Source organism: Lepus europaeus, chromosome 15 (genome assembly GCF_033115175.1).
Source record: "Lepus europaeus isolate LE1 chromosome 15, mLepTim1.pri, whole genome shotgun sequence".
NCBI lineage: Eukaryota > Metazoa > Chordata > Mammalia > Lagomorpha > Leporidae > Lepus > Lepus europaeus.
Window position 1 is genome coordinate 57,375,404 of NC_084841.1, and position 22,959 is coordinate 57,398,362.

Below are 22,959 nucleotides of genomic sequence, written 5' to 3' on the forward strand. Positions count from 1 at the left end.
AAAAATCAATGTGTCTCTCTAGGTATTCTTGAATAACTTTTTAATTTTGCATTTCTAGACCTGGCAGAAGACCCCTGGGATTTTTATCTTTAATATGTTCAAAAAATAGTCTGGAGTCTGATGAACCCACTCAGGTCCATAGAAAGAAGCGCCTAAAACCTCTTATACCTGTATCAAGACAGAATTTGAAAAGGTCTGCCCCACTCAATGAAGGCCAGAAAAAAAATCCGGAGACCTCTGATGCGCTTCCATCTCCAGGTGTTGTTGCTAATACTCAGTCTGAGAATGTTGGCGATTCAGCAGCTCAGGTGTGTGATGACCACTCTGTTGTTTGTGTAAAATGGGTTGGGTTTCATACTTAACTGGGGAAACATCATAATTGTTATTTGAATATCAGAAATTATATCAGAGCAATTGCATCTGGCTCCTCCCCATGGTGTCCCCTCCATACTGAAAAGTTAGCTATCAAATTAGGAAGTTACAGCTCTGTAGTATCGAATTAGCCATACGTGTACACATAGTTACCATTACTTTAATATAAAGCCTGCTTCTGACTTGTGGTAGCAGAATGAAGCAGTGCTTGCATTTTATTTGCCTTAGGAGACATGTCCCGACACCTACAAGAATTTAAGGGACTATGAATTGTTTGTGTGTTTCATTTCTGTGTGTTTCTTTCTTTTTTTTCTTTTTTTTTTTTTTTACAGGCAGAGTTAGACAGTGAGAGAGAGACAGAGGGAAAGGTCTTCCTTCTGTAGGTTCACCCCTCAAATGGCTGCTACAGCTGCCGTGCTATGCCGATCCAAAGCCAGGAGCCAGGTGCTTCCTCCTGGTCTCCCATGCGGGTGCAGGGCCCAAGGGCCTGGGCCATCCTCCACTGCCTTCCTGGGCCACAGCAGAGAGCTGGACTGAAAGAGGAGCAACCAGGACAGAATCCGGCGCCCCAACTGGGACTAAAACCCGGAGTGCCAGTGCCGAAGGTGGAGGATTAGCCTAGTGAGCTGCGGCGCCGGCCAGAACGGTTATAATTATCAGCAGTATAGTAGTGCCAGTTTAATCAAATCCTTGCCAGACTTAGATATTAACATTTCAAAATAAGTTATTTTTTCTATTAAGTATAATGGTGGAGTGGCCATTTGGCCTAGCAGTTAAGTTGCCCTTTAAGACACCCACATTCCTTATTGGAAGTGCCTAGATTTGTGTCCTGCCCTGGCTGCTAATTCCAGATTCTTGCTGTTGAGCACCTGGGAGACAGGTGATGGCTCAAGTCATTGGGTCACTGCCACCCGCTTGGGGGACCTGGATGAAGATCCTGGCTGCTGCTATGGTCTGGCTTGACTGTTGTGGACATTTGGGGAATGAACTGGTAGATAGGAGCTCTTTCTGTTTGTCTTGTGGTGTCTCACTGCCCCCCCAAAATAAATTTAAAAAAAGGTAGTCCTCCCTACTTGATTCAGAATTTTCTTTTTGCATTTTATAGGAATTTTTGCTTTAATAAGATCACATTTAAATCTTTTGATCCATCTAGAATTTATTTTGGTGAGACTTAGGTCTGACTTTTATATAGTTACCCAACATTATATTTTGAATAATTCAATGTTTCTCTTTTATTGCTTTTGTCAGATGCTAAATTTCCATATATGTTGGGATCATTTCACTTACTCTTTTTCATTGATGTGCTCATAGATGTCTGTTCCTGTGCCAGTACCTTGCTATCTTAATTTTTCATAAATGTGCTCATTTTTGCTAAGGTTTTTGATTTGTGTTGTTTCAATCAAGTGCTGTTCTGTTATAACCAATGCTACAAAAGTTATTTTATTTTTTTTAAAGATTTATTTATTTATTCGAAAGTCAGAGTTACACAGAGAAAGGAAAGGCAGAGAGAGAGAGAGAGAGAGAGAGAGAGAAGTCTTCCATCCACTGGTTCACTCCCCAGTTGGCTGCAACAGCTGGAGCTGTGCTGATTCGAAGCCAGGAGCCAGGAGCTTCTTCCGTGTCTCCCACGCGGGTGCAGGGGCCCAAGGACTTGGTCCATCTTCTACTGTTTTCCCAGGCCATAGCAGAAAGCTAGAGCAGAAGTGGAGCAGCTGGGTCTTGAACCGGCACCCATATGGGATGCCAGCACTTAAGGCCAGGGCGTTAACCCACTGCATCAACAGTGCTGGCCCTGGTTATTTTATTCTTAACACTCTTACTATGTTTAGGATTATTTCCTTAATTTTTATAGTAGGAAATGAAATTGTTGGGTCAATATGAACATATTTAGGAGTCAGTATTTATCGGCATATTGTTTTTGAAGCAGATGATATCCATTTAGGTTATCATTAGGAGTATCTAAATGTTGTGTTGCATTTTTCTTTTTATTTCTTTTTGTTTGTTTCCCAGAAACCTTTTATTTAAGGAATACAGACTTCATGCATTTCATAAATACAACTTTAGGAACATGGTGATTCTTCCCACCCTACCTGCCCTCCCACCCTTCTCTCTCCTCCCTCTGCTATTCCCATTCTTATATTTTACTAAGATCTATTATTAATTAACTTAATATACATAAGATTAACTCTATGCAAAGTAGAGTTCAACAAACAGCGTGAAAAAAAAAAAAACAACTGTTCCTCCACAGTTGAGACAAGTGCTGTTCAAAGTCATCACATCTCAAAATGTCAATTTCACTTCTATAGATTATCATGCATTTTTATTTTCACTGTCTTCTTTAGGACTCTCGTGATCAACCCTTATTGACAGAAGAGTGTAAAAGTGGCCAGAAGCAGGTACCTGCGGAAGAGCCAACCTCAGTCTCTGAGTATTTTTTCAATGATATCTTCATTGAAGTGGATGAAATAGAATAAGACATTCTTAGGTTTTTTATCTTTTTAATTTCTGGACTCAATTACATCAACAAAGCAGTATTTTGCAAAAAAGGAAAGGAAAAAAAATCACTGTCTTTTTTCTTTAGATTGATTTTGAATATTAAGGAGCTTGAAGCTTGATTGGAAGCTTTTGTAATCAGTGGAAAAGATTGCTTGAGGTTCCTTCCTTCTGATTGATTCAGCATTTTGGAAGTACCAAGCGATTAGGACCTGCTTTCTCAGACGGCAATGCAACTCTTGTTTACATTCTGACTCTTCCTGTGCGGAGCACACATGGACACTGGGAATGTCGTGGATAAATATCTCTGTACAGATCACAGAGCCGACGTCTTTGGAGGCTGATTGTCTTTAACATTTTGTGAACTTCTTTTTGGAAGGTTTTTTCTTTGTCTGTCTTTTGGGGGGATGATGAAGGCCTTTTCAGTTGCCTTTAAGTATATAAAAGCAAATTGTGAAATTCCACTTTAGTATGCTAAGATTAAAACTTTTCTATTATCAGCTGTTTGGCTGACTGAAAAATATGTATTTTTCTAATTCATGGTGATGTAACATTAGTCCTAATTGAAGAACTAGTATTTAAAGTTATTATTTATAAAATGACACATCAGAGAGCTTATTTATTTTTAAATTTTTTATTTAAAATGCTAGTCAGTTTTAATTATTTTCATCCCTCTGATTGTGGGTAAGGGAGGCATTAACAAATTTAGTCTCCTTTTCCTCTTTAATTTTAAAGATATTTAAAATGATACAACTAAAATGTTTGGGTAGTGTATATGTGTTGAATGCTTTTTTTTTTTTCCATCATTTAGTTTATTACCTTTGTACTGTGAATTTTTTTGTTTTCATTTCTTGAATAATCTCAGGATTTTCATGGGTGAGAAAAACTCGTAAGTTGATTTATGAACAAATTTCCATATAAAACGCAATCTCCTTTATATACACACATACACACTCCTTTTTAAAAAAAAAAAAAAAACTTCTTGATAGTTTTTCCACCATTAATTTCTGCTCAAGGAACTTCTTAGGCCTTTAAGTACACAACATAATTTTGATGTTAAAAGTAGAAAATAATGTAATAAGACTTTATATAAAAGTCAGTGATTATCATCAATATGAATTTAAGGGTTTTTAATTTTGAAGTTTCATGATTTACATATTATTAAATAGAGTAGATAATTATCTGTTACCTACTCCAGCAAATCTTAGGAGTTCAGATTAAACTTCTCCAAGAGCAGATTGATTGTGGTTTTATTTGCAAAGCTTTTTGAGTTGGAAACATTTTGTGCAGAATAATTTGGGGTTTGCCAGATGTCACCGTGGCAGCCAGACAAGCCTGCCCTTTGAGTGGGAAAGCAGCCATAGACAGTGCTTGAATGAAGGATGGTGGCTGAATTGGGCTCCTAGTTTGATTTGACCCCTGTGGTGCTGATGTGTCTACGTATGAGTTGTTGAAATCATGACTTGTGCCTAAAAGTCAGATGTGTGGATTGCATTATGAACTGATCAGATTTTTATTGGGAAGATATTTTAAAGTCTAGATAATTGTGTCTATATGTTGAAACACTGGTAGCCAGTTTTCAGGCTCCTTAGTAAGAAGGGGTGTGGCTCAGCAAGTGTAACAGTAAAGCTAATCTGTTGAAATGATTGCTGTAAGAGCTTTCTTATTCATTGCCTTATAGTAAAATTTACAGTAACTTTTTGTCACAAAAGAGGATGTATAAACTGGGAAATTCTCTATAGATATGCATTTATTTATTTTGTGTGATTAATATGTTACAAAAATCATGGAGTAAACCACATTGCTATTTTATAACTTGTTTTTGTAAATTCTAAACAATCTCATTCTGAAAAGGCTTCCTTCTCTTAATTAATGTTGAGTATTAGATATCCATGACTGTTATCCCTGTGTAATATTTATTTTTAACTTTGTCCACATCTATTCCTGCTCATCTCCAGTAAAATAATTTTATGGAAGATAAAATTACTGTACAAAGAATACAGAGGGCATTCCTTTTATTAGAGGATAAAGTTGGCCAACTAAATTATCCTAGTTATTCTTAAAATGAATCTTGGGCAAAGAGAAACATAGTCAGTGTATTTATCTTGTAAGATGGAAAGACCCATGCTGAATCTGATTAATGTAAGAAGATGTTGCAAAGAATTGATTTTATAAATCTTAAAGGAGATGTGATGGTATTTATCTTTTCTTGATTTTTCCTTCTGAACATTGATGTCTTTAGAAAGTAATCAACATGATGGTTTCAGGGCCTAATTGTTGGTAAATGATTGAGACACAGATAAAAATGTTAATATCCACTGTTTACCAAACCATGTTATTTGAATTAGAAGTGACCATGTATATTATCTTGCTTGAAGAAGTATTTGACAAAAAAAAGCAGTATCTGTCATTTGTAAATTTTCTTGTTCTAAAGAAAGCAGTTATGTTCTATAGATATAAATTATGTAAATAAAAGTTATTTTATACCACTTCTATTGTGTCCTTTTCTTTCTTTCTTTTTTTTTTTTTTTTGTTTGTTTTTGACAGGCAGAGTGGATAGTGAGAGAGAGAGAGAGACAGAGAGGAAGGTCTTCCTTTTTGCCGTTGGTTCATCCTCCAATGGCCGCTGCGGCCGGCGCATCACGCTGATCCGAAGCCAGGAGCCAGGTGCTTCTCCTGGTCTCCCATGCGGGTGCAGGGCCCAAGGACTTGGGCCATCCTCCACTGCCTTCCCGGGCCATAGCAGAGAGCTGGCCTGGAAGAGGGGCAACTGGGATAGAATCCGGCACCCCAACCGGGACTAGAACCTGGTGTGCCGGCGCCGCAAGGCGGAGGATTAGCCTGTTAAGCCACAGCGCCGGCCTATTGTGTCCTTTTCAAACAAGTTATTTATGTTCAGTTAACCAAAACCAGTTACTGTTTTCACCTATACTGTGCACTTTCTTCCTTCCTTCTGTAAAAACACAGCTGGAAGAATTCATTTTTATTCTTCTATGCTTGCTACGTTTTGCTCTTGTAAGAGTAAAGAATAAAGAACAGCCTGCCCCCATATCTCTGACATGTAAAGAATTGCTTGCTTTTATTTACTCCTTCTATAATGAATTTATAAATATATGAGCTTGATCTGTTTTAATCATTTCTTTTCCTCTTCTTTCACCACACACTTTGTTTTCTCTGTAGAGAAAGACAAATGGGAAACTTTAGACCTGGATATAATATAAACTTGGGTTTACAAAGTAGATATTGGCAGAATCTGAGTTGGCCAAAAAGTTTAGTCGAGAGAAATGTCTGGAAACTTTCCTGAAAGGTAGGCAGTCTAGTCATTTCTCTAGATACTTGGCCTTAAGCTTTGCTAGACTATCAAAGAGCTGCTCATATGGGCTGCATTTTTTTGTCTGCTCATTTTTAGGGACAATGTCAAGTACAGAAGTCTAAAAGAATAGTTTTTATTATAATGATGCAGACTTTGTTTATCATCATCTAGTATCCTATTTATGACAACCTATATTTCGTTCTAGTGCTAGGAATAATTGTGTTTCTTTTCAATTTTTTTAATATGTGGTCTATCTGAATCTTTGTATTTTCTTTCGAAGTGCAAAATCAAACTGGGAACCAACATGCTACAAGGTAGAATACTTTGTCACACATTTTGCATATTAAATTAATTTTCATTTCCTCCCGTCTAGATTTTTAGAAACCTGTCACCTTTTCAAAATAAGAAGCTATGGTTTATTAAACTGGGCACAGTGCTGACCTCTTCACTTTTCCCTTCTGTACCTGTCAGTTAATCTAACGCCTTCCAGGATTAAACATGGTTTCCTTCCTCTTTTTTTTTTTCTCCTTTTTCTTTTTTTTTAAAGAGATCTATTTGTTTGAAAGGCAGAGAAACAGGGGGAAAGACAGCAAAAGATATTTTCCTTTTTTTTTTTTTTAAGATTTATTAATTTATCTGAAAGGTAGAGTTACAGAGAGGCAGAGGCAGAGCGAGAGGTCTTTCATCTGCTGGTTCATTCCCCAAATAGCTGCAACCACCGGAGCTGTTCCGATCCGAAGCCAGGAGCCAGGAGCTTCTTCCAGGTCTCCCACATGGGTGCAGATGCCCAAGGACTTCGGCCATCTTTTACTGCTTTCCCAGCCTTAGCAGAGAGCTGGATTGGAAGAGGAGCAGCTGGGACTTGAACCGGTGCCCATATGGGAATGCTGACATTGCACGCAGCAGCTTTACCCGCTACGTCACAGTGCCAGCCCTGAAAAAGATTTTCTGCTGGCTTACCCAAATGGCTGTTACAGCCACATCTGGGCTAGGGTGAAGTAAGGAGCCAAGAACTCCATCTGGGCCTCCCATGAGGGTGGCAGGGGCCCATACAGTTGGGCCATCATCAGTTGCTTTCCCAGGCACATTAGCAGGGCGCTGAATTGGAAGCAAATCAACTTGGAATCAAACCAGCACTTTAGTATAGTATGCTATTGCCCTAAGGAGTGGCTGAACCTGCTGTCCAACAATGCTAGCCCCCGCTATCCTCCTTTTATTAGGTTGAGCCATATTATCTGTGTTCATTTCCTTTGGATTAATACCCCTTAGTGGGGTGCTGAATCGTGTGATAATATCCCTATTGAAATTGGTAAATTACCCAGTTCTCTTAACTGTTGGTTCAGCGATTCTGTAATAACCTTTATGTTTCCTATTGGAAACATCTTCCATTGGATACTAGAACCTCCAAATACATAAAGGTTGAGGGCAAAGAGATGAGAAGCAATAATCTGCAGTGGCCTACTACGTGGCATGGTGAGAGGGGCTGCTCCCCGTTAAGCTCTATAACATTGGTTGCTAGTTTTAAGGCATATGCAACATTCTCTTCTCTTCTTGACTAGAACTCTTAACTCGGTCTTCATGAGGCCATTCCACCCAGCAGCTACTTCTTTATTTTTATTTATTTGAAAGGCAGACAGATGTTCCATCCTCTGGTTTATGCTCCAGATGCCCACAACAGCTGAAGCTAAGCCAGGCTCAAGTCAAGAGACACCTGCACCACCACGTTTATAGCAGCCAAAATATGGAATCAACCAAGCGGTCCATCAGCAGATTGAGTGGATAAAGAAAATTTGGCATGTCTACACAGTGGAATATTGTTCAGCTATTTAAAAAAATGAAATTCTAACATTGCAGCAAAATGGATGCAAGTGGAAAACATCATGTTGAGTGAAATGCCACACAGGGAAAGACAAATACCATGTTCTCCCTCATGTATGTGAGCTAAAATTTAAAATGGGGGGGGGGGGGAGGAAGCCTGCATATATCATTATTGCTACAAATATAGTTTTGTCAAACTTTATTTTATGTCTTTGCCAAAGCAATGGTTAACAATGTTATACTGGGGCAGGTTTTGGGCTGTAAAGCTGCTACCTGTGACGCCGACATCCCAGTTCAAGTCCTGGCTGCTCCACTTCCAATCCAGCTCCCTGCTAATGGCCTGGGAAAAGCAGTAGAAGATGACCCAAGTGTTTGGACCCCTGCTGCCCATGTGGGAGACCCGATGGAATTCCAAACTCCAGGCTTTGGCCTGGCTCAGTGCTGGCCATTGTAGCCATTTAGGGAGTGAACCAGTTGATTTAAGATATTCTCTCTCTTTAACTCTGACTTTCAAATAATAATAATAAAAAAAGTTATACTACCAAGTTTTAATGACCTGTGATTACTTTCAAATTTGCTGTATGTGGGTGAAATGGTCATCTTTCTGTCTGAATATTGTTTACAGCCCTTCCTATATCTACACTAAACTGGGGTCTTCTGGCTCTACTTGTTGAACTCTTTATTAAATGGCACATTAAGCCCTGGACAGGAATGCAAATTAAAAAATATGTTATCTCAGAAAAAAAGAATAGGGAAGGAGGAAGGGAATATCATTATATTCTTAGAATGTATCTATTAACTATATTCAGTCTGTTGAAAATAAAACTAAAAATTAAAAAAAAAATAATGGTTACTGGCAGAATGCTGTTGGCACACAGACAGTTCCACACCAAGAACATGAATATCCCAATTAAAAAAAAAAAAAAAAAAGCTCTGTTCTCTCTGTGATGATGGAAGGGATCCTATGCAATCAACCTGCCACGGGGTCTCCCTGGTGAATGTCAGGTAGGTAAGGAGGTGGTAGCAAGGAGGGGCTGTGGTCACCATCTCCTCCCTGCAGCCCTGCCTGTGCTGCAGCTCCACCTGTGCTGTCCCAGCCCTGCAAAACTGCCACCGCCACTGAGAACTAGCACCAGCCAAAAATCACCAGCATGGCTGCCAGTTGCATCCCCATGAGGACCTTTAGCTAATTGTATCATAATAAAATACCATGGCTGGCACCCCTACATTATGCACCCTCACCATGACACGTTCCAAAAAAGGGCAAGGGAATGAATGAGTGGCACTCATCTCTGCCCGTATGAATATGCAATGAAACCCCACTCCAGACAACACCCCTTGTGCCTCCAGGTCGTATAAAAGGAGGGGCCAAACCTGGTTGAGTGCAGCTCACTCTTGAGTATGGCCACACTCTCCAGTGTGTATGTTCGCTTTGCATGAAGAGAAATCTTGTTTCTCTGCTGACCTTTACCTGTATCTGGTCCTTGAATTATTTCTTGTGTCGGAGACAAGAACTCAGCCACGCTACACCACAACCCATGGTGCCATTCAGGAGGCTCGACACTGGTCTTTGCTGCTGCATGCTGGGTACTCAGCAGCGGTGGCAGTCACATCATTCTTGGTGAGAAGGCCTTTCTGCCTTCTTGTGGATTCTCTGCTGCAATGGGCACTTAGAGCAGGGCCCATTAGAGGCTCATTTACAGTGGGCAGCAGGGAAAGAGGTTGTGAGACACCTGAAAGATGAATGACCTCATCCATCTGATCACTGACACTCTCTGTGGATATTTACATGGGACAAAAATATTTTCATACTCTGTGCTTATTTTGAGAGGCAAATACTCAAATTTTGCCTCCAGATTTCTTGATCACTAGTTTTCCAAATTCATTCTTTGCAAATTCCTGACTAGGCTGCTAATCTTTAGCTTCTGAGTTGATGTAGATTCAAACCTTGGAAGCTTCATCCAGACCTCCCACGTGGGTGCAGGGGCCCAACACTTGGGCCATCCTCCACTGCTTTCCCAGGCCATAGCAGAGAGCTGGATCAGAAGAGGAGCAGCCAGGACTTAAGCCACCACCCATATGGGATGCTGGTGCTGCAGGTGGAGGCTTAGCCTACTATGCCACAGCGCCAGCATCCTGTATGAGTGCCGGTTAAAGTCCTGGCTGCTCCACTTGCCAGGAGCCAGGAACTCCATCTGGATCTTCCACATGGGTGACAGGGGCCCAAGTAAGCCCATAATGAGGGAGCTGGATTGGAAGTGGAGCATCCTGGACTCAAATCAGTGCTCTGATATGGGATGCTGATGTTGCAGGCAGTGGCCTAACCCACTGTGCCACAACACTGGCCCCTGGAATTGTGTTTCTGATAAGTTCCCTGGGAACCATCTCTTTGGAATGAAGCTATCAGGGGACAGGGCCCGTCTATGGAAGCATAGCGGCCTGACTTCAGTGGGCACCTGGTAATCTGCAAACCACTCCTGTCATGAAGACAGGAAGATTTAATTGTCCTGTGGATAAAGGCAATCAGCAAACACAGGTGGCTGCTCCAGTTACCAGGTGAGTTTAGTTTGAACCCTGTGTGACAGATCGTCCTGTTCCATCCTTTTGAGAACCACCCATTGCTTATCTTGAGAACACGTGTGAAATGGGTGGGCCGCCTTTGTCTCTGCTGCCTCTCTAGCTGCTTGCCTGTGATGCCCATCATACAAAGCGATTTGCCTTCTCTTCCACTTTTGTGGAGAGGTTTTTCTGGGTTGGCAAGACATTTTGCTTTTAATTATGTATTTCCCAACAGTGCCATCTTACATAACCCTAGCTCGATGATCAAAATCAGGAAATTGAAATTTGTACAATATTATTAACTAAAAGATTATAGCATTTCAAAAAGTAAAAGGTAGGGGCCAGCGCTGTGGCAGAGCAGGTAAAGCTGCCGCCTGCAGTGCCAGCATCCCATATACATGCTGGTTCAAGTCGCAGCTGCTCCACTTCCAATCCAGCTCTCTGTTATGGCCCGGGAAAGCAGTGGAGGATGGCCCAAGTCCTTGGGCCCCTGCACCCACGTGGGAGACCTGGGAGAAGCTCCTGGCTCCTGGCTTCAGATCAGTGCAGTTCCGGGGGTTCACTAATTGGAGAGTGCACCAGCGGATAGAAGACCTCTCTCTCTCTGCCTCTCCTCCTCTCTCTGTTTAACTGACTTGAAAATAAATAAATAATTTTTTTTTTGACAGGCAGAGTGGATAGTGAGAGAGAAAGACAGAGAGGAAGGTCTTCCTTTTTGCCATTGGTACACCTTCCAAAGGCCGCTGTGGCCAGCGCATCTCGCTGATCCGAAGCCAGGAGCCAGGTACTTATCCTGGTCTCCCATGCGGGTGCAGGGCCCAAGCACTTGGGCCATCCTCCACTGCCTTCCCGGGCCATAGCAGAGAGCTGGCCTGGAAGAGGGGCAACTGGGATAGAATCCGGCGCCCCGACCGGGACTAGAACCTGGTGTGCCGGCGCCGCAAGGCAGAGGATTAGCCTGTTAAGCCACGGCGCCAGCCAAATTTTTTTTTAAAAAAGTAAAAGGTATGTGGCTTTGCATGTTTGTCTATCATTCTTTGAAACTTGATTACCTGTACAGGTTCTCTGCCATAGTCAAGATACACACTGTTCCATAGCTCCCAAAGCCCATCTATGCTGTCCTGTGTGGTCATGTCCCCTCCCTCAACCCCTAGCCCCTGTCAACCACTTATCTATTTCCCCATCACTACAATTTTTCATTCCAAATGCACTACTCAAATGGACTCATACAGTATGTAGCTATGCATAAAGGGTTAACTCAGCAGGCTCAGAGTGCTCAAGCCAAACAGCTCTAGACCAACTCCTAGGAGATATCCCACAAACCCGGGGAACATCCTGCCAACAACAGTGCCTTTGTATGCCTCAGGCCTTGGGCCATGCCAGAGAGTTAATGCTATTTCATGTGAACTTTAACCTGTGTCCTTTCACTGTAAAAATCACAAGTATGAATGTAACAACTTTTTGGAGTTCTGTAAGTCCTTCTAGTTAATCAGGAAGCTCGAGGCAATTTTCTTTTACATAAACTAATTTAAAATTTTAGTCATTTATTTATTATGTTTATTTGAGAGGCAGAGAGAGAGAGAGAGAGAGAGAGAGAGAAACTACCAGAGAGACAGAGAACTCTCATCCACTGGTTCACTCCCCAAATGCCTGGGATGGCCAGCACGGGACTGGGCTGAAGCTGGGAGCTGGGAACTCAATCCTGGTCTCCCATCACCTGCTGCTTCCCAGGCTCTGCATTAGCAGGAAGCTGGAATCAGCAGGGCATCTGGGACTTGAACCCAGGGGCTTCCCTATGGCTTGCTACTGTCTCAAGTGGTATCTTAACCATCAGGCCAAACACCCGCCTTCATAAATTTGGTTTTTATTTATTTATTTGAGAGGCAGAGAGAGATCTCTCATCCATTGGTTCACTCCCCAAATGCCCAGAACAGCCAAGGCTGAGCCAGGCTGAATCTGTGAGCCAGGAGCTCAATCCAGGTCACCTGGCCAGGAACCCAGTACTTGCGCCATCACCTGCAGCCTCCCAGAGTCTGCATCAGCAGGAAGCTGGAGTCAGAAGCCTGAGTGAGGCCAGCGCCACGGCTCACTAGGCTAATCCTCTGCCTGTGGCGCCAGCACCCCGGGTTCCAGTCCCGGTTGGGGCACCGGTTCTGTCCTGGTTGCTCCTCTTCCAGTCCAGCTCTCTGCTGTGGCCCGAGAAGGCCATGGAGGATGGCCCAAGTACTTGGGCCCTGCACCTGCATGGGAGACCAGGAGGAAGCACCTGGCTCCTGGCTTTGGATTGGCACAGCGCACCGGCCATAGCGGCCATTTAGGGGGTGAACCAAAGGAAGGAAGACCTTTCCCTCTGTCTCTCTCTCACTGTCTAATTCTGCCTGTCAAAAAAAAAAAAAAAAAAAAAAAAAAAGCCTGAGTGGGATACACTCCACTATGGGACATATGCATTTTGACCACTAGGCCAAAGGCCTGCCCCCTACTGCAGGTAATATGCTATCATACAGATTGGTCATAATTGGCTTATCCTTTATCTGTTAGTGGGCACTTGGATTGTTTAGTTTTCATGTATTACAATATAAATGCTGTTATAAATATTTCATTTTTAAAAGATTTATTTATTTATTTGAAAGGCAGAGTTAGAGAGAAAGATCTTCCATTTGCTGGGTCACTACCCAAATGGCCATCACAGATGAGGTTGGGCCAGGGCAAAGCTCGGAGCCTGGAACTCCATCTGCGTCTCCCATGTGGGAGGTGGGAGGGGTCCAAGCACTTGGGCCATCTTCTATTGTCTTCCCAGGTGCATTATCAGGGAGCTGGATAGGAAGTGGAGCAGCCGGTACTCAAATGGGTGCCCATATGGGATGCCGGCGTGGCAGACAGCAGTTTTAAGCACTGGCCCCTACAAATATTTCTGTGCAAGTTTCTGCAAGTCCACCCACTTGATATCTCTTCAGTAGATTTCTATGATAAGCATGAAAACTCAGAAGACCTTTTTCACAGCTTTCAGTCTGTTCTCCCTTTTTAGAGATGTATTTATTTGAAAGGCAGAGTGACAGGAGAGAGGTATCTTTGATTGCCTGGGTCACTCCCAAAATGGGCACAGCCAGGCTGGGCCAGGCCAAAGCCAAGAGCCTCAAACTCCACTTGAGTCTCCCACGTGGGTGCAGGGGCCCAAGCACTTGGGCCATCTGCTGCTGCTTTCCCAGGAGCATTAGCAGGGAGCTCGACTGGAAGCAGAGCAGCTGGGTGAGCCTGTTATCTTCTGTAGCTGCAGCAATTTGCTGAAGACCAAGCCAGAGTCTGACTATCAGGGGTACAGAGTTGAGGTGCCAATTAAAGGTAACACTGATATGCTAAGGACACTGCTACTGAGAAATGAGATGTGGTTGACACTAAGATTTTCAAGCTTTGAACTCTCCTGAGAGTTGGAGGCAGCCCACTCTCATACCCACCCCGGTTCCCGCGTAGCCTTCCTCTCTGTAGAAGTCATCCAGTGACTTCATCTGGAACATTTGCCACCATACCACATACCTTTGTCTCTGAATTATTATTTTTAAAGATTATTGTATTTATTTGAAACAGATTTACAGAGAGGAAGAGACAGATCGAGAGAATGAATATCTTCCATTCGCTGGTTCACTTTCCAAATGGGTGCAATGGCTGGGGCTGGGCCAGGCTGAAGCCAGGAGCCAGGAGCTTTATCTGGGTCTTCCATGTAGGTGCAGGGGCCCAAGCACTGTACCATCTTACACTGCTTTCCCTGGGTGCACTAGTAGGGAGCTGGATCAGAATGGGAGCAGCTGGGACTCGAACCAGCACCCACATGGGATGCAAGCACTGCAGGTGGCAGCTTAACCCGCTGCTGCACCACAGCACCGACCCCATCTCTAGATCTTAAGAGGAGTTAGTTATTCCAACATAACTGAACAGTACCAAACGTGGCACAGAAAGAGTAGTCTCTTGTCAGTTTATATGGGCAATAGTTAGGGGATGTGGAAACAGATTACGAGTGTTAGATCAAGGAAAACAAAATGTAACACTGCGTCAGGCTAAAGGTATAGACATGGATGCACTTGCCTGGTGTGGTCATCTTTTCTCCAAAGACAGTTGCACCGTATCTCCCATCCCTCTGTAAGGGCGTTGGCGTTCTCTCATTGAGAGGTGGACTCTGCATCACTTTTCCTTAGATCCAGCAGAATACTGGACACCCAAGGTAATGCCATGTGATAGCCCAGGGAAGGCCACATGGGGGAAACTCAGGAGACCTGATGCAGACCGGAGTCTGCCCAAGTCCCATTGCCCAGCTGGGGCCTCCCAGCTTCCTGCTTTGCCTTTAAACCACCCTGCTCCAGATGTCCGGGGGCTTCTCCTGGCACGGATTCCAGACTGGTTATTTTTTCATGATTCATTCGGCACATTTATCATCTGCACTATGCCGAGCACATGGCTGGTTTTAGGGACTAGAAGACGACTCTGGCAAGATCCTAGGCTGAGAAATTAAATAATCCCAAACAACACAGCACAAGCTGAGCCACCCCAGAGGTGTGCTGGGTGGAAAGCAGCCAGGAAGTGGGGCTGGGCAGGGCTTCTGGGAAGCAGATCCCTAGCGGGGTCCTGAGGGACCTGTAGGAGCTCCCCAGGGGCGGAAGATGGGAGGGGCAGGTGCAGTGGTGGGACTGTGCCCTGGCAGGGGGAACAGCACTTTTAAGGAAGGAAAGCCTGGGGACGGTGACAACCATGGGGATGAGTGACCAGGCGGGTGGTGCTGAGAGTGAGCCGCCCAGGGCAGCGCTCGGGGTTGCAGAGAGCAGTCCTGGGGCCTCAGCTTTCAGTTCATCTTATTCTGTGATACAAGACATTCTTTAACCCAGCAGAGAGCAAGGGTGCAGCTTCCCCCCTGAGGCACCAGATACCAGCAGGGGCAACGTGGCTTTGGTGGCACTTGGACTCCGCCATTTCTTCTCGCCTGTTCTGGGAACCTTATACAACTTGAATGAGCTTCTTCTAACAACAGCTGCCAGGAATGAGACGCATGTCTGCATATTAAAGAAGGCAAGGAATCATATTCTAATCATTGCGGCTTGTTGGGTCTTCGGACATGATTTTCAGCATCTCCCATCACCCAAGAACAAGCAAGGGTCCCCTGGGTCCATCTGAAGAGGCACCAGGTCACGGGGTGGTCTTCTGCTGAGCGTGGGAGGCAGGCACACCTAAAGCGGTTCAGCGCCTGTTCTTGCCCCGTCTCTCCAAGCCGTCCCACGCCGGCCCGGGCCTCCAGACTCAGTCTACACTCAGGGCTTCCGCCAGGCGGCCTGGCTGCCTCCCTGCCCCTCTGCATTGCCTTCCTCGTTCCCCATTCTCCCCTCCACACGCCGGGGCCCTTCGTAAGGCTTTCTGACAGGTGCCTTTTATTTAAGGCCACTGCGCTGGCACAAGAATTCCAGGAATGTTTTCGCGTCTCCAGCGACGAGACGAGAGACTTGCGCTGTCTGCACTCTCAGCACCCATAAACGCTCCAGTGGTGTCACCAGCCGCTACTATGGCTGTGTAAGTTGAGAGGATACAACCCCAAAGCAAACTGAAGCCCGCCTCTCTAAGGTCCGCCTAGCATGCACCCGCAGTCCCGGAAGAGAAGCTCCGCCCCGATTCCGGGTTTCTGAGCTCGCGATGGGCCGGGGCCTCGCGGGGCTGCGCCTCTCTTCCTTATTGGTTGAATCAGGGGGCGTGGCAATCGGCGCCGACCAATCGGGGGCGGCGCATACAGGCGCGTGCGGGGGCGGGCCTGGGAGTCTGAGAGGCCTCATCTGGGGGCTTTAAGGCCGCGATCTGAACCGAGGTGCCGGGCTGTGCTTCCAGCCGGGCTGGGAACCGGTTCTCGGGCCGGCGCGGGCCGCTCTCGTTCTGCACCTTAGCTGTGTGCACACTGCCATGTGGGCCGCCTTGAGGTTAGCTCTGCGGCCCTGCGCCCGCGCCGCTGCGCCAGGGCTGCGCGGCTACCACGGGGACGCGGTGGCCCCGCTGGGCACCCAGCTGGACGCGGGCTCTGCAGTCTACCAGGTAGGCCGCGAGAGCGCACCGGCGGGGTGCGGCCAGGGCCGGAGCGACGGCACGGGGAAGCGAGGGCGACTCTAGCAGCTGCTGTTCTGGGGTGCCGTGAAGTTTGACAAAGCAGATGGTCCCAAATCCAGTACATGTCAGTCCACTTTAGAACGGGCACTTACTTTTTGGCTGTTAAATGAGTGGTTCTCAAAACCTGGCTTAGCGTTGTTACCTGGGTTGCACGTGCAGGTGCCAGAGCTCCACCCGGACTTTCTGGGTCCCAGGGGCGGGGCCTGGCGTTTGCCTTCTTGGTGAAGTCCCCTGGGGGCTTTGGGCCCCTCTGGCCTAGAACAGGGTACCCCTGGGTTGTGAGTGCCAGATTATGGCTAAATAGTTTGTTGTATTAACAGAAAATGCGTGAATCCACAGTGTCTTAGAGCTGCTTTTCATGGATTCAGGAAACATGGTCTTACAGGATCCAGGAAACAACTCATAGCTTCACTGTCAGGCTGGAGAATTCTAAACCTGTGCAGATAACATCTCGGTTGTACAAATAACACTGAGTTGAAAGGAGAGAATGTTTGCTTCCCAAAGGTTGAGTGGGCGCTGTGGTCCAGACACTGTTTTAGATCTTTGATGCAGATGGGTGAGAATGGAACCCTAGTGTTGTAGGGAAGACAGACAGAAAGCAGGTAACACGTGCATTGTGATCGGGGGTGTTTAAACCTTGGAGAGGTCTCACAGCCACAGCTGGGAAGTCATGGGTGGGATGGGGCTTCTAGGTTCACGGTGGAGGAGGGGCCATGAGCCCATCGAACGGGAGAGTTACAAGAACAGAGGTACTGCGGCCAGTGCTGTGGTGTAACCGGTTAAGCCGCTGCCTGCGATGCCAGCATCCCACATAGGCACTGGTATGAGTCCCGGCTGCTCCACTTCTGATCCAGCTCCCTGCTAATGACCCTGGGGAAGCAGCAGAAGATGGCCCAAGTCCTTGGGCCCCTGCACACTGTGGACATACTGGAAGAAGCTCCAGTTTCCTGGCTTTGGCCTGGTCCAGCCCCAGCCCCGGCCATTGTGATCATTTGGGGAGTAAACCAGTGGATGAAAGATTGCTTTTCCTCTCTCTCACTCCCTCTCTCTCTGTAACTCTGCCTTTCAAAAAAATAAATCTTAAAAAGAACAGAGGTAGGGGCCGGCACTGTGGTGTAGTGGGCAAAGCCACCGCCTGCAGTGCCGGCATCCCATATGAGTTCCGGTTCAAGTCCTGGCTGCTCCACTTCCAATACAGCTCTCTGCTATGGCCTGGGATAGCAGTGGAGGATGGCCCAAGGGCCAAGGGGTCCCTGCACCCACTTGGGAGACCTGGAAGAAGCTCCTGGCCCTGGCTTTGGATCGACGCAGCTCCGGCTGTTGTGGCTAGTTGGGGAGTGAACCAGTGGATGGTAGACTCTCTCTTTCTCTGCCTCTCCTTCTCTCTCTGTGTAATAAATAAATCTTAAAAAAATAAAAAAGAACAGGTACTGCATTATCTAAGTATGTAGTAGGTGTGTGAAGACTTGGAAGCCTTGGCCAGGGCATGGGATTCATTGTGAGCTCAGAGAGAAGAGGGTCTTGTATGCAAAGCTACCTTCAGATTTCCTTTTGCAGGCTGTCCACTACAGTATTTAAGTAGAGAGCAGAGAAGAGGCACAGTCTCATGGATACTGTAGAATCACCAGTGTGGTGACAATGTGGAGGGTAGGTTGGTGTAGGAAAGACTCTAGAGCTAGGTGACAGTTGGAAGAATTTATTCTTTTTTTAAGATTTATTTATTTATTTGAAAGTTGAATTTAGAGAGCAAGAGAGCGCTCTTCTGTCTGCTAGTTCACTCCCCAAATGGCCACAATGGCCAGGGCTGGGCCAGGCCGAGGCCAGGAACCAGGAACCTCATCCAGGTCTACCACTTGGCCCATCCTCTGTTGCTTTCCCAGGCGCATTAGCAGGGAGCTGGATTGGAAGTGGAGCAGCCGGGACTTGAACCGACACCCATTTGGGATGCTGGCACTGCAGACAGTGGCTTAACTCTCTATGCCACAGCGCCAGCCCCAAGAATATAGTTTTGAGATGGCAGAGGGTCCGAGTTGTCCTTGTATGCAGGAAGAAGGGTTGGATAGCCACGGGCAAAGATTACAGAGTTAATGACTGAGTAGAAGGGGAAGAAGTGAGTGAGGAGCATGGGTGACTTTGGAGTCTCTGACTGGGCGGGACATTCAGGTAGATGGCAGTACTCTCATCACAGGGGCTTCTAGGACTGGCAGTGGTTTGGTAGGTGAAAAGACGGGGTAGTCGGTGCTGGGTTTTGTATGTGGTGCCAGACGGTGAGTGCCCAGTAGCCACGTTCTTGATTCCACCAGAAGAATTTGTGAACAAGTTGGAGAATAGTGGGTAGCCGACAACAAGGGTTTTACTACAGAGTGTGGGATCACGCGGGGGACGGCGGCCCATCTCTGAACTGAGCTTAATATTGTGTGGGCATTTAGTGAAAGGGGAGGTGCATTCTCATAAAGGGGAGGAATATTCAGGGTTTTTCTGGGGAGTAGGTGGTGACGTCTCAGAATCTAGCTAAAGGCCTGTTTTGCCCCTTATACGGTCTGATGTTTCCTATAATGATGACCGGGTAGTGAGTCGTTTAGCATGCCGATATAGTATGGTGAGTGTATAACAAAGCGTAGATTAAGGTAGGCCAGCCTTGCCTCCTAAACCCGGGTGAATGTGGTCTGGGCAGGGGGTCTGCTTGTGAGATGGCAGGAACCGCCGCCAGGTGGCGCAGCTGCTCCCTCTCCTTGTGCCTCCCTGTTACTAGGCTGTGCTGTGAAACAGTCTAACGACTTCAGTAGCTCACAATAGCAAATATTAACTTCTTGCTCACATTATGTGTTAGTGGCTTTATGACCACCATGGTGACTTGCGAAATGATTAAATTAAAATAATTTAGAGCAGGTTTTGGCTTAGTGGTTAAGATACCAGTTAGATGCCCACATGCCACATGAGGGTTCCTGGGTTCCACACCTGCCTTTGGCTCCTGGTTGCAGCTTCCTGTTAATGTAGACCCTGGGAAGCAGCAGGTAATAGATCAAATGATTGGGTCTCTGCCGCCCACGTGACCTGGATTAAGTTCCTCCCTCCTGGCTTCTGCTGGGTGTGTGTGTGGGGGCTGTTGTGGACACTTGGGATATGAAAGAGTGGATGAGAGCTCTGTCTTTCTGTCTCCCTACTTCTCAAATTAAAACTATGCAATTTAATTATTTTAAAAAGTATTTATTTGAAAGGCAGAGTTGTACATAGAGATCTTTCATCTGCTAATTCATTTCCCAAGTGGCTGCAACAGCTAGGACTGGGCGGGGCTGAAACCAGGAGTCTGGAACTCCATCTGGTCTCCACATGGGCATCAGGGGCCTGAGTGCTTGGGCCATCTGCTGCTGCTTTCCCAGGTGCATTTGCAGGGAGCTGAATCAGAAGTGAAGCAGCTGGTATTCAAACCGATGCTCAAATGGGATGCCAGCATTGCAGGTGGAGTCTTAACCCACTGCCTACAACACTGGCCCTTAATTAACACTCTTATTTGTTAACTGGCTTTATTTTCATTTCTAGCATTTGACAATATTTTGTTCTGTTAAATAGAATAGGTTTCAGTGGGCTAAGAGGAGTTATTTTTTTCCCCCCTAGTTTTAAATGTATTTGAGAGGAGGGACAAAGGAGAGAGACAGATTAAGAGAGCGTCTATCCACTGGTTCACTACCCAGATGCCCACAGTGACTGGGATTGGCCGGGCCAGAAGCTGGGAGCCAGGAGCTCAAACCAGGTCTCTCATGGGGCAAGAGCCCAATTTCTTGAGCCCTTACTGCTGCCTCCCAGTGTCTGCATTATCAGGAAGCAGGAATCACCACGCAGAGCCTGGTATCCAGCCCAGGTACTCCAATGTGGGACATGGGTGTCTTACCTGCAAGGCCGAACACCTGCCTCAACAGGTTGTTTTTATCGACAGAAAAGGCCTGAAGAAAGTAGGAGCAAAGGACAGCAAGCAGATTGATCATTTTTTTGACAGGCAGAGTTAGACAGTGAGAGAGAGAGAAAGGTCTTCCTTCCGTTGGTTCACCCCCCAAATGGCTGCTATGGCCGGCCAGGAGCCAGGTGCTTCCTCCTGGTCTCCCATGCGGGTGCAGGGCCCAAGCACTTGGGCCATCTTCCACTGATTTCCCAGGCGCATCAGCAGGGCACTGGATCAGAAGTAGAGCAGGTGACAGCTTAACATGTTACGCCACAATGCCAGCCCCCATGTTGGTTATTTTAAAGTTCCTTTCTTTGTCAGGAAAGGCCAAGGAGACAGAACAATAGAAAATTACCTAATGAGTTCACATGAGCTTATTTGAGGTTTTGAAGCAGGGAGGCACTTCATGATCACGATGACAAACTGGCCTGTTGGGAAATTGAGTTGTTTCTCTCTTTTCTGATTTCTGGGAGGTTTGGTACGAGTGATTCTGTTTTGGTATTTCGGTGTGGGCTCTTGGGCTTTCATGTAGGAGCCTAGTGCAAAGCAGTGACCTCCTATAACTCGGTGTTGGACAGACTGCTCCACGGCAGAGGGGTTCGGGTCTGCTGCCTGTGTGTGCCTGTTCCTGGGCTGAGGTTGGCGGAGCGGCCCTGACTGGGATATGCCTGTCTCACGCAGGAGGCCCAGGAGCAAGAGGCCTAACATAGATGGATTGACAGTTTCTGCGGGAAAGTGTTTAACTTCATGTCTGCTCCCATCCCCTTAGACAAAGCAAGTCATGCGGCCATGTCCAGCTTCACGGAGTTAGGGAGGTTGGGATGACTGGGCCAGATTAGCAGTGTTTCCTGATTACTAGTCACAGCGCCTGTAGTAAGTAAGTAGTGATACTCATGCAGAAAGTATAGTACGCCAACCATTTTACTGAAGGCCGTAAGGATTTCCTTATGAATTTGTCATAGCAGTTCTGCATATTGGCCTAGATAGAGGTCAAGTAATTTGTCCGAGATAACACAGTTGTTAAGTGGCATAGCCTGAATAGGAAGCTAAGCAGCTGTTGACTACTGAGTCCAGAGGTTTTTTTTTTTTAACTTTTATTAAATAAATATAAATTTCCAAAGTACAACTTTTGGGTTATAGCGGCTTTTCCCCCCCATAACCACCCTCCCACCCACAACCATCCCATCTTCCACTCCCTCTCCCATCCCATTCTTCATGAAGATTCAGTTTCAATTATCATTATATACAGAAGATCAATTTAGTATATACTAAGTAAAGATTTCAACAGTTTCCACCCACACAGAAACACAATGTATAAAGTACTGTTTGAGTACTAGTTATACCGTTAATTCACATAGTACAGTACATTAAGAACAGGATCCTACATGGGGAGTAAGTGCACAGTGACTCCTGTTGTTGATTTAACAATTGACACTCTTATGACGTCAGTAATCACCCGAGGCTCTTGTCATGAGCCGCCAAGGCTATGGAAGCCTCTTGAGTTCGCCAACTCTGATCTTACTTAGAGAAGGCCATAGCCAAAGTGGGAGTTCTCCTCCCTTCGGAGAAAAGTATCTCTTTCTTTGATGGCTTGTGATGGGTGTGGCCAGAGAGCTCTGTTCAGTTCTTCAGGGTTAAGGGTGTGCCAAAAATGACACACTCAGGTTTGGCGTGGTAAATCTTCTCTCCCTCTTTTTTTTTTTTTTTTTCCCAGAAGGGACGCAGTTCCGCTCAGCTGAGCTCTTCTCCTTGATGGCAATCAGTGCCTGAGTGCTGGCCCCTGTGGGTATGGTATTCATCTGCTCTGTCCCAAGGACCACACAAAGGATCTGTGCAGTCCTCAGTGTAAGCTCGGATTCCCCTGCAATGTCTCTCATGGGGTTGCCAAGGTTACCGAGTTTGTGGCATCTCCCACTGAGACTACACCCGTCTCAGCCACACTGTGAGTTCTCCCACACACCCCCTTTTTTTTTTAATCACAGTCTGGGTTCATAAGCTCCACACATCCACTAGGCCTTAGTTTCCTATTATTACTCCTAACCAGAGTCAAGTTTTTCTGTTTGGCTGAGAGCAGGTGCAGCCCCGAGCTGGCACAGCTGTTAACGTATGTCCAAAATGGCGCCTGCTCTATTGTCTCGCACGCTTTTATAAGGTGTGTGGAGAGAATCGTGTCCGTACCGTCCCTTTGTTTTTTTCCCTGCTCTAGTTAGGCTGGTGTGCTTTCCTCCACAGGGCTTCACGCCTCGTTCCCTCCAGGCTCTTCCTGCTGCTTTTCTGCCAGTGTCTCAGGTACTGCGGTTTTGCCTCACCTCTGTTTCCAGTGCTGGTGCGGAGAAGA

At 46.0% G+C, this 22,959-nt stretch overlaps 2 protein-coding genes across 3 annotated transcripts in view; both read left to right on the forward strand.

Moving 5' to 3' along the window:
- BDP1 (B double prime 1, subunit of RNA polymerase III transcription initiation factor IIIB) overlaps positions 1–5,315 on the forward strand; it is a 106,313-nt gene extending 100,998 nt beyond the window's left edge. For both annotated transcript variants that reach the window (XM_062212217.1, XM_062212218.1), the window contains 2 exons: positions 59–308; positions 2,715–5,315. In XM_062212217.1, the coding sequence (XP_062068201.1) occupies positions 59–308; positions 2,715–2,846 (382 nt within the window). In that variant the 3' untranslated portion in view covers positions 2,847–5,315. The remainder of the gene's footprint in view (positions 1–58; positions 309–2,714) is intronic.
- An 11,027-nt stretch (positions 5,316–16,342) lies between these two features.
- The window catches only part of MCCC2 (methylcrotonyl-CoA carboxylase subunit 2), a 76,302-nt gene continuing 69,685 nt past the window's right edge, over positions 16,343–22,959 (forward strand). Inside the window, exon 1 of the mRNA XM_062212224.1 lies at positions 16,343–16,612. Within this exon, the coding sequence (XP_062068208.1) occupies positions 16,484–16,612 (129 nt within the window). The 5' untranslated portion in view covers positions 16,343–16,483. The remainder of the gene's footprint in view (positions 16,613–22,959) is intronic.